The following is a 16,049-nucleotide window of genomic DNA, read 5'->3' as shown; positions in this document are numbered from 1 at the left end:
CCCCCCTCCCCCCTCCCCCCTCCCCCTTCCCCCTTCCCCCGCGACCAAATTCGTTTCCGAGGATGTGAGCAGCTATGACAGTCGCACACTTTAAAAAAAAATCATAACAAAAATAGTTTATTATTTCTTCTCTATATGAATTCATGGGTATATTAAATAATCATTAGATATTTTTGTTCTTACAAGAGTGTTTTTGAAAATTCAAGCCTCTATAAGCAACGCTACACATGTAAACGAATGGTAAAAATGAAATGCACGAAAGGGGCATTCTTATCAGCTTATTCCCTAAACACCGGAACCTCGTATTTAAGATAGAAAAATTCATGTTTCATTGCTTTTCAAGAAAACTTTCATACGGAAACTATAACGTAGTGATTTTTTGTGCGCGCGCATGGTTGAGTTGAGTACAGAAATAATGTCATATAGCCTTAAGAGAAGATAGGTGTAGGATACAGCCCCCACACCAATATTAGATTACAGGGCCGTAGCAGGGGGTGGGGCACTGGGGGCACGTGTTCCCCCCCCCCCCCCCCAACCAATATTTTCAAAAAATTCTAAGGAAATTACCAGTAGGGGCGTGTTGTTTTCTTAATGTTTCTGTTCGTGCCCCCCCCCCCCCCCCCCCCCCCCCCCCCACCCCCAATAATCCGAGGTCTGCTTATGGGTTTGAGGGAGTAGGCACACTAAATAACAAAAACAGCGAACAAACATAAACTATCATTTGTTTAATCACATATTATAAATTAGCTCGTACAATGATAATAATAGAGTCGAGCTTTGAATACATACTTGATTTAAGACAAACATTAAAATATCATAATCACTTCAATGCTGTTCTATAAATAATGCTATACGTTAAGAATAAATGCTCTTCGTTCATGTGGTAAATATCATGTTTTACTAAAGAACAAACGGATTAAATTCTTTTACAATAAACAAGTCGATGGCATAAACGACTATACGTAGGAGCGGTCATGGAGGAATGTAACCAAATAATTTAAGACCGCCATAAACGTCACCATGACCCGTCACCATGACCCGAACGAGTAGAATAAAACAAAGTTACCTACAACTATTTCTCTAGCTACCGTGGCGATTAGGAATTCAGACAACAAGCATTACACTCTGTTTTTTTAACAACCAGCCTGAGATTTTACAAAATTCTAAGAACCTTATAAAGAACATATCGAGGCCTAGATAGCAGCAAAAAATGTTTTTGTAGTTTGATAAGTTCTAAAATGTAGAATCATCTTGTGCTTTTAAGAACAACCCTAAATATGATTGTTGTTTGTCTCATTTATTTTCTAAAACTTCTAGCTGTATCATATGTTTATACACTGAAATTTGAAAACATCTTTAAGAGCAATTTTAGCCCTGAAATGCTCCAAAAATAAGAATGACCCAGCCTCAAGTGAGTTAGACGTTCTTGTATATAGAGTGTACTAGGCTGCGGTCACGGAACGAAAATTCAGCATAGTATAATCTGATGTCTCGAGTAGTGTTTCCAATAGTGACTTCCCTTTAACACTAAATTCAATTTTTTTTAGAATATTCACCTAATACAAACTATTCTCACGTACTCTTTTCTCCCGTGAGGGTATCAGTTGGGAGCTTCAGACCAAGTGATTCTGCTAAAGCTTTTTTGAAATTCATCAAGGCGACAATGTCAACTGCAGGGGTAGTCCCCGCGGGGGAGGTTTTGCCAGCTGCACCTGCGAGTGCGAGGCGTTCCTTGATCAGGTCGGGAAGGGCTGGGGTTGGTTTTGCGGTTGTCGGAATACCGAAGGCGTTGAGTTCCTTCTGGATGGCTGCCCAGATGGGGGAGATGGTCGGGGCTGGAGATGATCCTCCTAAGGCGTCTGGAGGAAAAAGTAAAAAAAATAAATACAAATAGAGGCAAAGCGCATTTAATTTGCCATGAAAGGAGGGACATAGACCATGGCAGCTCATCGCCTATTATAAAATCCCTTTTGCTTGTTCTTTTTAATAGGGAAAGTGTTATGAGACATGATATAACAGAGATGCGCCTAAAAAATGTTTATTTCGGTTTTACCTCGATAAAGCGATCACCCTCGTGATCACCAGTTGGCCTCTTTAGAGAGGTAGCTACATGCAATTTTTTTAGTCAGAAATCTAAGTGTTCGTAGACTTTTAGTCGTTTAATAGAGGCTAGAGCAAGTGCATGTTTCGCCAAGTGCATATTTAACCAATTACAGCTCGATTTAGATGACTGATACTTACCACTGGTTGCTGTGGTAGACGCGGGCGGAAGACTAAGCCCTAGTGACGCAAGAATGTTCTTTTTCAGACCAATGTACGCAGCAGGGTCGACCGCGGCAGGCACTGCGCTGCCTGGCACCACGGGAACGGGCGAAAATGCGGACTTTATCTTCAGGACATCAGGAATGGGGGGAGCGGGCTTAGCGGCGCCAGCAGATTCCGGTGAGCCGAGCTCCTTTAGAATTTGAGCCCACACTGGAGACACGACTGGGGAGCCGGGTTTGATAGCTACAAAGAAAGAATAGCATTTAATAATTAAATAATAACGTAGTTTAATAAAGTGAGCGCACATCTCTTTCATGCGGAGAAAGATGAAACAGTACGCAGCGTTTGGGATTCTTATGCCATTTATTATTTTCTAACTCGATATTTTGATATTGCATTTGTTTCAGTTGTTTTGGATGAGGTTGTTCTTGAGATTGTATTAGCATAATGATTAGGACTACCATTTACTACTTAGAAGTACAAAGAAGTGCAGATCCCTATCTAAGACATAGTCAAAATAAATTGCCTCTTTAATTAATTATATTATTGTCATCTAAAAATTAACAAATAGACAATTGGTGGACACACTAAATTAGTTAAAATATATTGTGTTGTTTAATATTTCGCTTTAATGCTTCTGAAAAAAGGACTAGTTATTAAGAAGAATTATTTTTATCAATGACCACGTTACATACCTCTCTTTGTCTTGTTGGTGGCAGCGTCCGCAGCCGGACCCCCCGCAGGGAATGAGGGCAGCCCTAGAGACTTAAGCAGAGACATCTTCATGTTAATCCAGGCGGTGGGGTCCACTCCTGCGGGGGGACTTGAGGTGAGGATAGGGGCAGCGGCCGACACCCACGCGGCATTGAGGGCGGTAGTGTCCACAGGTGGGGCGGTAGGGGCTGCGGTAGGGGGTGGCTTGGTGCTGATTGGAATCCCGAGCTTCTTCAGCTCCTTCTGGATAGCGAGCCAGATGGGTGAGTCAGTTGGTGTGGCAGCAGTGGCGGTAGCAGTGGCGGCGTCAGCTTCTCCTGTAGTGGTCTTAGGCGCGGTCGGGATGCCGAATTTCTTCAGCTCAGCTTGGACGGCTAGCCACGCAGGGGAGGGTGTAGTCGGAATTGCAGAGGCGGCGCCTTTGGCCGGGTCTGAGGTGGTAGTGGCTGCAGCTTTGGCAAGGTTCTTAGCAACGATGGCGTCGACTAAAGCGGAAGCCATTTCTGGTGTGACAATAGGCTTTGTTGGGACCCCTTCCTTGTTAAGTTCCTTTTCGATCTGTGGCCATGGGCTGAACTTTGCGCCGATGCCAGCAAATGGGCTTGCTACGAGGGCTGGGTCCTGCTTAGGTGCGTATGCCTGGAGCAACGCCGCCCAGTCAATTGGGCTTCCTGTGGTTTGCGATGCGGTCTTTATATTGGAGGCTCCTTGTGAAGCGTACGCTGGCCAGGAGGATGCTGCAACAGGGGGCTGTGCAGCAAGAAGACTGGCCCAGGCGGCTGGGATACCTGTGGCTGGTGGGCCTGCTGTCATGTAGGGCATCCAGAAGGCGGGGAAAGCCTAGGAAGAGAACAATCACGTGTAACGTTCCAGGAAATGAGTAATTAGTCTGCGAATCGAGTTCCTGGTGGTGGAATCCTTGTGGTACAAAGGTGCTATTAGTAATAAGATTTTTTTTTTGGTGGGGGGAAGAAGTGGGTGGGGGGAGGGGCGACCAACATGTTCCAAACTAAGGGAAAATTTGTTGTAAAATATGGATAAAATATCATGTAGTTCCAATAAGAAAGGGAGGAAGCTGAGTAAGTAGTTTTCAAATCGGTAGTCAAAAATCTTAATATCAAGAAAAAATGATATGAGCTTTTTGTGACCCTTTATCAAGTGCTAGGTCCTCAATATATAAAAATTTCCCTGGACAACACACCCCACTCTTTTATCGCTTAGCCTCCTCCTCCTTTAAGTAAAGAACGGTCCCTAAGACAGAAACAAGAACAAGAATAAACTCACCGGTGGTGGGCCGCCTGAACCTAAAATAAAAAGAAAATAATTCACATTAGAAATTCACTACTTCTAATTTTCTGTTTGCATAAAGGAAATCGAATGAATCATGCAGATACGCTAGGCTTATATTATTAAAGACTGCGAAAATATCATACACCGTTGAGTCTTTCATGGTAGACTTGTTGTTGTTGGTCGTTTTTGTTACTATTTACCCTACCAGGGGCAGATCCGAGCGGGCCCCGTCTCCTCTATTTTCAGATATTTGGCTTAGGAATCAAAAGAAATATTAGAAAATCCACGGATGATCAATGAATCCGGCCTCCCTTTCTTGAAACCCTTGCCTCGCCCTAGCTCTCCCCCACCCTTTTGGAATTTCTGGGTCCGACCCTGCTTACTACGCACTCCTATCCCGGCGCTCTGTCTGCATGTCTAGGAATTGCCGAAAAAGAATACACCGAAACCTACCAGACATTCCTTTTATTGTCCTCTTTCCAAGGGCTGCATCCTGGGAAGCCTGTGGCATGGTTTGGGCTGCCTGTGGTACAGGGTATGGTAACATTCCATAAGGAGTCAATATGCTAGTGTAAGGGCTTGCAGGTACTTGTGGGTATCCTGTGTACGGCATCTGAATGAATAAAAGATATGGGTCAAGTCACGAGCATTCCTTCTATTTCCCTCCAAACCACGATGTGAAAAATCCGAGGTTTCACGGCCTAGCGCTATAAATCCAGCTTTTTTCTCGCTATAAATCCAGCTTTTTTCGCTAATTTAGAAAAGTTCAAGCTTGTCATTGCTTTAAAGTCGAGCTACTCATTTTAAAACTAGCTCGGAGTTAACGGATAATTATTTTTAGTCATGTTTTCTTTGCCATCGCCTATTCTTGCGTTTGATGGCTATGCTTCACTATTGAAGTCCATACGTGAACGTTTCTTAGTGAATCCAGTAAATAACTATGCAACAACAACAAAACAACAAGAACGACAACTCAAAAACATACTAGTGATTCTGTGAGCATCCATTTTCTCCTTGAAGCTAAAATGACAGCTAAAAATCGGCGTACTACAGTCCCTTTTGCATTTTGAACGATAGAACTTTACTAGTGCAATAGAAAACAACTATACCGATAACAAAACCCTCAACAAATAAGAAACTGTAGTGAACCCCTTGAATAATGTTACCTGCGGGCTAAAGGGTAAACCCGGGTAGGAGGAAGTCTTAGGGGACTTTGTTGCCTTGCTGCTCTTTGATTTGGGTTTCATCCACATGGTCGCCCACTTACTGGCCCCTCCACCCCACGCTGGACCCGAGGACCCCATGGTTTCCATTGCTGGGGGATCATCTGTAAATCAGACATGAAATACAAAAAGTTAGAAAATCACGCTTATCACCCGTTCCCCTACCACAGTCCCTCCCCTTTCTAATCCCCCGTCGCTGGCTCCAAAGATTCCATAGTTTCCATGGCTGGGGGATCGTCATGAAAAATAGAAATACAGACATGCCCAAAACATTGATATAGAAAATAAATGAAAATATAATGCCCAGAAAGGTTTTCTTCAATGCGACTTACTTTTTTCCTGTCTGCTATTGTCCAGAAGTTTCATTAGCTCTTTGTCATTACTGTCGTAGGCTAAAAGTTAAAGTAATGTTTAATTAAAAAAAAAATTAGTATCAGTGATATATTAAACGTGCAGGAAAAAAGACGTCAATAACTTAAAGGATTTTATTCGGTTACATAGTCAAGGCAAACAAGGGGTGTTGTCTAGATGTTGTACCAATCATTACGCTGATCATCATAAAACGAAATACCCCGAAAAACTACTACTACCTATCTCCTCTCCTATTTCCTCTCATAAAATCCAAAGCACCATAGCTAGAGAGACTTGAAGCCCTTCTTCTCCCCTTTCCATCCCCGAATAAATAAACTTTGAATATATGTCTGACCGTTTGACCAGATGATAAGCTATCGTGGTTCTACTGTACACCGAGTTGGGAAGATGGGCTAAATGACTACAAAATAAAAGCTAAATAATGAAAACGTTACTTACAGCCACCTCCACCGCCGCCACCTCCTCCGCCGCCACCGCCAGAATGCCTGCCTGTAGAGTACCACCAATAGTACCAGTTACCACCCATATAGATAGACAAAGGGATCAAATGAGAGTGACGTCATAGCACCACCAATAGGACCAGTTACCACCCATATAGATAGACAAAGGGATCACATGAGAATGACGTCATAGCACCACCAATAGGACCAGTTACCACCCATATAGATAGACAAAGGGATCACATGAGAGTGACGTCATAGCACCACCAATAGTACCAGTTACCACCCATATAGATAGACAAAGGGATCACATGAGAGTGACGTCATAGCACCACCAATAGGACCAGTTACCACCCATATAGATAGACAAAGGGATCACATGAGAGTGACGTCATAGCACCACCAATAAGACCAGTTACCACCCATATAGATAGACAAAGGGATCACATGAGAGTGACGTCATATTACCAACAATAGGACCACCATATATAGACAAAGGGATCACGTGAGACTGACGTCATAGTATCAACAATAGGACCACCGATATATAGACAACATATGAGATTAATGTCATAGTTCGAATAATAGAACCACTCAGATATATGGACAAATAGATCACATAAGAGTGCCGTCTTATAACAACTAATAGTACCACAAATATAGATATAGACAAAGGGATCAAGTGACGATATAAATACACCGTTTATTTTATTTTTTTTCATTGCCAAAAAATAATAGCTATTTTAAGGCTCAAGGCTTTCTTGGGTATGAAAAAGGAAAGAGGATACTTGTGCAAAACTCCCTATAAAAGTCACATACATCGAGCGAATAAATTTTAAACCGAAGGGATACCAAAATGGGTGTAATTTCAGCCCTAAATTGGTGATATATTCTTAACGTTATTCAGACATTTCTTATGCACAAATAATATTCTGTTAGTAAATCAGTTCACCCTCGTATCCATAACCAAATTGCGTAAGGAATGGCATCTTTAAAAGCATTTTACATCCAAAAGGAATAGGACAAGCAAGTGTAACTTTTTAAGGAGGATTCCCTTGGATCAATACAACTGATATTTAAAAAGCTTGATCCCTGATGGGCTTCCTGTGACCTACCTTTGCCGCCTCTCCATTTGTTGTATTTGCCCCCATTGTTATATTCACCGCCATTATTCCATTTGTTCTTGCCACTATATTCCTTGCCATTTTTACCGCTGTCATCTGCAATAGGATTGATGTCAAAAAGGAGCAGTCAGACGCCATTATTTTGTCATCTTATTAGCAGCTATAAAGTTACCCATTCTAGCTCAATCTGCAATCTTCCTGGCGTATTTGGCAATGGCATTTTGTATTTTTTTTTTCAATAACAAACGCCCAGCCCAGCCCAGGCGCGTACCCAGGATTGGCCGAGGGGGGCTGGGCAGTCATAGATATCATTTAGAAAAGGCATAGTATTTGAATATTATATGATAATAGACACACTTTTGGCCGCTAAAGGGCATGGCTGTAGCAGGGGGTGGGGCACTTGGGGCACGTGCCGCCCAATATTTTAAAAAATTATAAGAAAATGACCAGTAGGGGCGTGGCTGTGCCCCCTCCCCAAATATTTTCTAAATGTTTCTGTAATGTGCCCTCCAAATATTTCATGGCCTGCTATGTTTTTGGATGATGATTATTTTGTGATGATTATATGTACAATGATCAAAATAAAAGAAAGTCGTAAAATCTCACCTTCATCGCCTCCGCCGCCTCCTCCACCTCCTCCTCCTCCTCCCCCTCCGTTAGGTCCTCCGCCGTACCCGTGGCCTCCTCCATGGCCTCCGCCACCGTCTGCGTCACAAGAAAAAGCATACGTGACATGCCATGCTTACTAGGATTACTCTGACCATGGCGCAGGAAACAACATGCGTTATAAAATAATATAGGCATAATATAATAGAAAAAAATTCGACGGGGCAATGAACCGTGAGGTGAAAAGAAAATCAGGCAGTTTGAGAAGCATTATTTTGTTCATCATATCTCTAATTGATTTTTTTTCTCTGACTCTGGACAGCTTAGAGAGCAAATCTTGTAAGAAAATGCATATCAATCATATTCCCCACGGATAGTGTTCTGCGTATGTATTGCCTTATATGTGCATTGATGTCCAACTTTAGAAGAGCTTAAGTTTTTCCGCTCCCTGATCTACAAAAAACATGGTGAAAAATGCTGATTTCTGTCGATGTGAGAATCGAGGGAAAAATTTGTCAAGAAAAACTTGATCGCTTGGTCAAATTTTTATCTCACTAATTTTGAAAGCCCTTAGACCCAGGTATCCAAGAGATTGATCCAGCGGGTTTGAAGGTTACCCAAATATTGATATGAATACTATTGTGAAAAATGTAAATGTTTTTATTGTTTTGCAGTTTTTAGCTACAAATCTTACCCCGTGAAATGCTTTCATCTGTTAAAAAAAAAAAGAAAATACGCATAAGTTTTTGAAAGAGTGTTATATCATGGGTTGCGCCACACATTTGAATGACACAAGTTACACAAGTCACACAATACATACCAGATGTAAAAACAAGACAGGAAGTGAAGGAACAGGGCATAATGTAACACAACGCCATGATATCACCGACAACACTGCGATACATAACACAACCCAGGCCCGCACTCAGGATTTTGCTTGGGGGGGGGGGGGGGGGGGGGGGAATCCGAAACAGTGGACCTATTTATTTTTCGGAGTAGGTGGGGGGGAGCGAGTTCTCTGATAAAAATCTGACCACCCCCGAAAAACTTTGCAGTATCTCCACGGGACGTTTATTGTCGGATTCGGCTACATTCCATAGTGATCTAGTTTATGCTTTACAGTTTGGTCTACAAAGTACAAATAGTACGTCTATTGAGAACCAAAAGTGGACCTTCGGCCGTTGTGTGTGTGTGTGTGTGTGTGTGGGGGGGGGGGGGGGGGGGGGGGGGGTTCGGGCCTGCAACCCAGACATGTTACATGACGAACGACGTGTCACACGATACAAGAAGACGTCAAATAATACCCCGACATGTCACACAATTACACAAAATATCACACAACACCATGCCATGATGTAAGTTCGTGTAATCTGAGTTTCATTTAGCGAGAATTCACTGTGACGTTATGAGGCCCCTCATGCGTAACCAACAAAACACACTTAATCAACTCAGCACCCTAACATAACATAAACAGTACACCAATATACAAATATGGAATATATTTCTCACCGTGTTCCCTCCCTTCTCCTCCCCCTCCGCCGCCGCCGCCGCCTCCTGCAAAAATATGAAAGAAAACCTCAATAAACCACTTTTCAAAATAAACCCAAGACAAACCGCGACAACGTGGGCACACACACACACACACACGAAACCCGAAAAGCTAGATTGCCGTATTGCTAGCTTCGGGCAGGGAGCGCACATATACTCTCCCTCCCACCTCACTCTTTATATTCAAAAAGGGCCCCCCTTCCCCACCGCAAAAACCTGGAAAAATCGGAATTGATACCAACACTATCACGGATTTCTCAAATTTTTAGACAAAAGCCACATACTGCACAGGCTTGAAGCCTTAGCTGATAAAAGAAAACACAACAACATGACGAGCTAGACTATGCTCCCTTCCTTCGTCAAGAAGTATTATCTAATGTATATTACTTACCGCCACCGCGGCCTCCGCCGCCTCCTCCACCTCCACCTCCTCCTCCACGGCCTCCTCTTGGATCTACAAAAATATATAATTTATTAAGCGTGATGTTTAAGTGTGTAATTACATACATTTAAGGGGACTTTAACTTTTGGAAATCTGAGAATGCACTGTTATTTCTTTTTAAATGTCTCAGAGAGCATACGTTTGTATGTAAGCTCCCATATAGAATAGCCTGCTTTCCGTTATTCCACTGACCAAAACTCTAGTGGTATGAAACCAATATTCACGTTTATATTTACAGGAATTTACATGTCGATGTTATATTCATTCACGGGACATGATGCCATCGTGTGTGAGCATAAGAAAAAGTTTAAAATCTTTTATATGAAAAAAGACGCATCACAGAGCAAACTAATGGAGTCAGAATGGGAAAGCAGAAAACTTTTGGAACTCACCTCTTGAAAGGCTTTCATCTGAGAAAAAAACGATCAAATTTAAGTGAGAACTTGACTTCAAATAGATTCTATACAGAGTAGGACGACGGTCAAAGCCATAAGATTTCACACATTACTTTGAATATGCCAAGGAGCTGTGTTATATGTACACAGCATTGTCACACAGCAACCTGATGTGATTTGCAGTAACACAACAGATGTCACACAACACATTGATGCTAACAATATGGAATATCATACAACCCCATGATGTCAGACAACACCATAAAATTTCTAAGATGTCACACAACGCCATAGATGCTGCACATAAGTATGAAATATCACACAACTCCATAAGATGTCAAACAACACCATAGATGCTAGACACAACTACAAAATACCACACAACAACATAGATGCTACACAGCACTATGAAACATAACACAACACCACAAGAAGTTTTATAAGTAGATGTCACACAACAAATAAGATTTCACACACCTTTCATGAGATTACATAAAACAACATATGTCACACAACACCATGAAATGACATACAGCACAACAGATGTCACACAACACCACGGGATGTCACATAGCACAACAGATGTCACACAGCACCACGAAATGTCACACAACACCATGATATGTCACACAACACCAGAAAATGTCACACAACACTACGGGATGTCACGTAGCACAAAAGATGTCACACAACACAATGATATGTCACACAGCACAACAAATGTCACACAAGACCATGATATGTCACACAACACCACAAAATGTCACACAACACCACAAGATGTCACGCAACACCATAAGATATCCCACAATGATATCACCCGCACCATGAGATGACATCATCACATATTAAAAAGTCTATGTCAGTCATATTTTTGTCATCCAAAATATCAAGTGTAAATAAATCATTAATCGACTGATATATTTTGAATTAAATTTCAAAGGAAATTGACTTTGTTTTAGATTTGTTTACGTGACTTGTTTTACAATGTGAATGCAAATGATAACCAAAGTCTGGCGTAGATTATGTCAAACAACAAGCAGATGTCAGTGCAACAAGATGAGCAGGAGTAACAGTATGGAAACACCAGAATGGAAACCAAAAAATATAAAAATGCGCTTACCATGCGATCCGCCTTCTCCTCCACCACCACCTGGAAGCAAATCGGGAGTCGGTTAATACACCATGCACAGAAAGTGTTTCAATAGCTTAAAGTAGTGGTTAACATACTTTCGTTTCATAATGAAGTTAGGGACGGATATAGAAAGGGGTGGTTGGGTAGATATCTGGGCAACATAATTTTTTTTTTTAAAGAAAAAAATGGATTGTGACATGTGAAACGACACGAGTTTGAATGTGATCATGTTCATGATAATTACGTGTTTGGATCAACAATGTATAGTTTATACTGTGTCTTTACCTCTTCCGCGTCCTCCTCCGCCACCGCCACCTTCGCCGCCCCCTCCTCTAGGGTCTACAAGAAAACATCATTAATTAGGTCGCTAATCGCAATTTAGTCGGCGCTTGCCGTGGTAGAGGTCAGAAAATCGTCTTTTTGAACTATAATAGAAAATAATGGCTCAACAAAAGAAACACGCGGACATCCAGCGCTGGATACTCGAGAATGTAAAGATGGCATAACATAGGTGTCAGCATTTGGCCACAGGCTTCCCGTGGCAGGATTCTGTTTCCCGGGCCCTCCATTCTGTTTTGTGCTGGCTTCGTTACAATTAAAGTCTTATGATCCGGATTTGGTTGAAGTTATTACAAAATACGCTAGGTTCTCTGGTATGGCAAAATAACACGTGTATAACCAAATATTCAACTGTATTAAATTCTTATTTTAACTCTCGGTCATAGAAAAAAACGACGTTAGCTTTCGTTGTATAACACGCCGTTTAAACAGTCTTTTTTCAAAAGAAGAAAAGGTTAGAAGAAAATGGGCATTTCTTACCTCTTAGCACATAGGCATGGCTGACGGCGAGCGTCACAACGAAAAGAAGTAGAACGGTAGAAACCCGCATGTTACCTCGAGAAAATTCACCAAACACAACGAACTGGACTCAACTCGGTAATCCCGTGATATCCAGAGAAGTGGCTAGCTTTAGCTCAGAAGACGAGAATGCTGAGAAGTTCTCGCGCACTGATTTATAAGCCGGAGTTGGCGGTAACGTGTTGTCTCATTATTGAAGTTTTACATCATAGCGGCTAATTTTCCGCCATGATGCTAATTATAACCGGGTCGTCCAAACATGTTTAACAAACCCAATTGAAATTATCAACGAAAAACACAGACTTAATTGCCATTGAATCTTGTAAATGGCTTTGAATATTTTTTACAAAGTTAAGATATAGATTTAAATTAGATTTATTTTTTGTATTGGTATTCTAGTAATTTCGTCCCGTATGCGATTCACGGGTCACGCACGGGTCATGTTACCAAAAGTCCCGCTCGATCCCGTAGCCCGGACTTTATTTTCCCGCGAACTCCGCATTGCACCGATCTCGAAATACCAAATTTAGCCAAAATTTAGTAACACAACCTCTAGCAAGAATAATTTTCCCAGTATATTTTGAGATCACTTTGTTTTAGCGGACTTCTGGCGAATCATGCACTCGGTGAAGCCGTCGTATTCTGGCTCTCTGTCTCGTGATTTTATGTGTCATAAGCAACAATAGTTCTATGGACTAGGACTATGATTTCAAAATAGTCACGATTTCATAGTAGATTAAGAATTTATGTAACTAGGTAATAATATAGCCAAACTAACTTAATATAGCCAAACTTTAGTTCGTGGCCAATCAGGAGACAAGACGACTTCGGTCATTTTTTGCCACATTTATCGTATTCATTATCTTAAATATTACAATATATATAACATAATGGATGACGAGGACGACCTTTGGAACAATGAAGCATAAGACTGGGATTCAAACAGTATAAAACAGTTAGCTATCATAAGAGACTGAAAACAGACTGATTACACACTAATTAGGGGTGAAATATAAATGATGCTATTTTTTGCGGGAAAATCATTATCCTTGCATTTCGTTTATGCTTTAGCAATTAAATGGGGCCTTTTCTACTGTAGGATACAAAGTTTCGTAATATAATCAACTTGATCTAATAGATTTATGTTCAGTTTTATGCGTCATTTGCGATAGGCCCCGTAGCTTGTTCCCTGAGGGTAAATTCGTTAAGTAGAGCTAATTATGCCGCGCTACTGCGACTTCTGAGTAATGTTGGGGTCAAACTTGGCGCTGATATAAAAACAAAATAATTCTCCTAACAGGCGCTAGAATAACAAGAGCGCTAGCGCCAGCCCGCTCGAGCGAGCTAGCTAGACCACAGAGCACTGGTGAGCGGGCGAAAATATAATTTAGAAAATATAGGACAGAGATTATAAAACTGTTGTATTTTGGTCGATTGAGTTCCCTTAAAATGAAAACTTCAATACGGGATTCGCATGTTTCAGTAGAACCTCGTTAAAACCATTCATTGAAAAACATAAAAATAATTTCATTGCTAAATAAAGCGAAACCTCGATATAACGAGCATACATCTTGTCAGTGCTTGATACTGTGGAACCACGATAAATAGCATGGGACGGAAAAATTCCATTGTTGTATCAAATCAAGATTAATTTCCATATAATTTCCCGTTTTCGGGACCCGGAAGGCTCATCCTGATACATAGATAATTAACACATCGGTGTTCCAATATGATACATATCTCGTAGCCCTTTTGTCCCCCCTTTAAAAAGTTTATACAGGTAGTTTTATTTTTCCTTTCCAATTTAAAAAAAATCGCCTGATACTTGGGCTGCATATTTTGGCGCGCAATTATAATAAGATTATCGTAACCCATACCATGATGAGCATGACATGATGAGAGGTCACGACATCTCTAGCATAGACACACGCGTACTTTATACTCGAGGGCATCTTTTAGTCATAAGATTTCATCTAAATTTATTACTTATTCATATCTGAAATATATGAATAGATAGAATAGTAAGAAAATAATATATAATATATATATATATAATATAATATAATATAATATAATATAATATAATATAATATAATATAATATAATATAATATAATATAATATAATATAATATAATATAATATAATATAATATAATATAATATAATATAATATAATATAATATAATATAATATAATATAATATAATATAATATAATATAATATATGAATAGTATATGAATAGTAAGAAAAACAAAACTAGACTAAACTGCAGAATACCCGTCCACTTATTTGCATTTTCCTTATATTTACTGCCTCGTTCTATAGAAATCGAGGTGTGAAGTCTCATTGTTAACTCTTTGTGGACGGGTATTCTGCAGTTGCTCCCAAAACTAATCGTTTATGGTGGCCTCGAGTGGCTGTATTCCGAATATGCCCAATATGCTTGGTCGAAGTCGAGGACAGGGAACACTTTACGATAAAATGCCCGGCACGCACATAATGAATTGAGGGAACAGATGTATAGGGGTTTTCAATCAGCAACAAAACAGAATTTAAAAGCAATGCCTCCCGCCATAGCATTTTTGAAGGTGATTAGTATGAAACAGGAGAGTGCAACCAAAAAAGGAATAGCTCAGTTTGTTTGGGAAGCAACAAAAATAAGGAAAAGTGATTTGTAATGAAAATAATATAATGACATCTATACAAAGTCCGATGATAGAGAATTTATTGTAAATAGGAATATAATTTAAAAAAACAATTGTTTTTTTTTTCTAAAATATAAATGTATTTGGAGCAACGCCCATGAATCAAAGATGAAAAGCTGTCAAATAAAATAAAATAATTGAATTGAATTGAATTGATATGATATGTTATCCATACCCGGATATCCGAGGTATGAACTCCCTCCCCTCTGGAATTTCCAACCCCCTGGACAAAAATAAATACGAAGAAAACTGAGCATTCACCCTCCCCCCTCTCCTCCCCTCTGATCCTGACGTTTCCCAAAAATTCCTGGAACTACACAATCGGTACAAGTGTAAATTCGACTTTGACTTGAGTTAAACTAACTCGGGAAACGGAGAAAAACGTGAGTGAAAATATGGAAACCACAAAAGTTAATAAAGGTACTTGATGTTAAATTCCAAACTATTTTCAATCAAAATACAAGGCTTCATATCGAGAAACAGTCAAAAATTAACTAGAGTTGATTAGAGAACAGAGTAAAGCGATCAATCGTCCAAGTCCGTTAAAATCGATAAGTGCACCGCTAATTTAACATTTCAGCCCCTATTTTAAGTTTTCACTTGAGATAAAAGTGTAGCAAAAGACACGATAAGAGGGAATAAAAATAGCAGGTTCGATTAAAAGGTGAGCCTCGATGCAACCCTGAAATTGCAAGAGGAACAAACAAAATGTAGAAGTTTTGCCGTTGGTCGAATTTATACTTCCTATGGGTTTGGCATATATTCTCCTCGACTTCTCGCTTCATAGTTATTAACCTAGAGTTTTAAACAAATAAATTGGCTGTTATCTGCATTACCAACAAAATATTCTTACACCGTTTCCTTTTTTTTTCCAATGTTATGATTTGCGCTACCCCTGTGTTATGTAAGATCAGTTGTTTGGTAAAAGAAAT

The 16,049-nt window shown here is 40.3% G+C and overlaps 2 protein-coding genes across 2 annotated transcripts; both read right to left on the bottom strand.

Moving 5' to 3' along the window:
• Nucleotides 1-710: 710 nt before the first annotated feature.
• Nucleotides 711-8,232, bottom strand: LOC5506124 (nascent polypeptide-associated complex subunit alpha, muscle-specific form). Its single transcript, XM_048731563.1, has 11 exons — nucleotides 8,175-8,232; nucleotides 8,035-8,133; nucleotides 7,420-7,524; nucleotides 6,303-6,353; nucleotides 5,825-5,884; nucleotides 5,436-5,596; nucleotides 4,723-4,882; nucleotides 4,264-4,283; nucleotides 2,961-3,819; nucleotides 2,242-2,508; nucleotides 711-1,859 (listed from the first exon to the last, which is right to left on the bottom strand). Exons 1-11 carry the CDS (start codon nucleotides 8,230-8,232, stop codon nucleotides 1,573-1,575), a joined length of 2,127 nt encoding a protein of 708 aa, XP_048587520.1. The 3' UTR covers nucleotides 711-1,572.
• A 1,618-nt stretch (nucleotides 8,233-9,850) lies between these two features.
• Nucleotides 9,851-12,577, bottom strand: LOC116613984 (rRNA 2'-O-methyltransferase fibrillarin). The gene is made up of 5 exons (XM_032374519.2): nucleotides 12,374-12,577; nucleotides 11,840-11,893; nucleotides 11,543-11,572; nucleotides 10,417-10,434; nucleotides 9,851-10,036 (listed from the first exon to the last, which is right to left on the bottom strand). The coding sequence occupies exons 1-5, from the start codon at nucleotides 12,441-12,443 to the stop codon at nucleotides 9,966-9,968; spliced, it is 243 nt and encodes an 80-aa protein (XP_032230410.1). The 5' UTR covers nucleotides 12,444-12,577; the 3' UTR covers nucleotides 9,851-9,965.
• Between the last annotated feature and the right edge of the window lie 3,472 nt (nucleotides 12,578-16,049).

The sequence above is a fragment of the Nematostella vectensis genome, chromosome 8, assembly GCF_932526225.1.
Source record: "Nematostella vectensis chromosome 8, jaNemVect1.1, whole genome shotgun sequence".
Lineage (NCBI taxonomy): Eukaryota > Metazoa > Cnidaria > Anthozoa > Actiniaria > Edwardsiidae > Nematostella > Nematostella vectensis.
Note: the sequence above shows the minus strand (reverse complement) of the source record. Positions and strands in the feature narration are given on the sequence as shown.

Excerpts from the sequence above, each read along its gene's own strand:
- LOC5506124 (XM_048731563.1), bottom strand. The coding sequence starts at position 8,232 with ATGCCTATATTATTTTATAACGCATGTTGTTTCCTGCGCCATGGTCAG. Across the intron at positions 5,885-6,302 it reads TGGCGGCGGTGGAGGTGGCT|CCTACGACAGTAATGACAAA; the intron begins GTAAGTAACGTT and ends TTTAACTTTTAG. Across the intron at positions 4,883-5,435 it reads GTTTACCCTTTAGCCCGCAG|ATGCCGTACACAGGATACCC; the intron begins GTAACATTATTC and ends TTATTCATTCAG.
- LOC116613984 (XM_032374519.2), bottom strand. The coding sequence starts at position 12,443 with ATGCGGGTTTCTACCGTTCTACTTCTTTTCGTTGTGACGCTCGCCGTC. Across the intron at positions 11,894-12,373 it reads CCATGCCTATGTGCTAAGAG|ACCCTAGAGGAGGGGGCGGC; the intron begins GTAAGAAATGCC and ends GTTTTCTTGTAG. Across the intron at positions 11,573-11,839 it reads CGGAGGAGGACGCGGAAGAG|GTGGTGGTGGAGGAGAAGGC; the intron begins GTAAAGACACAG and ends ATTTGCTTCCAG.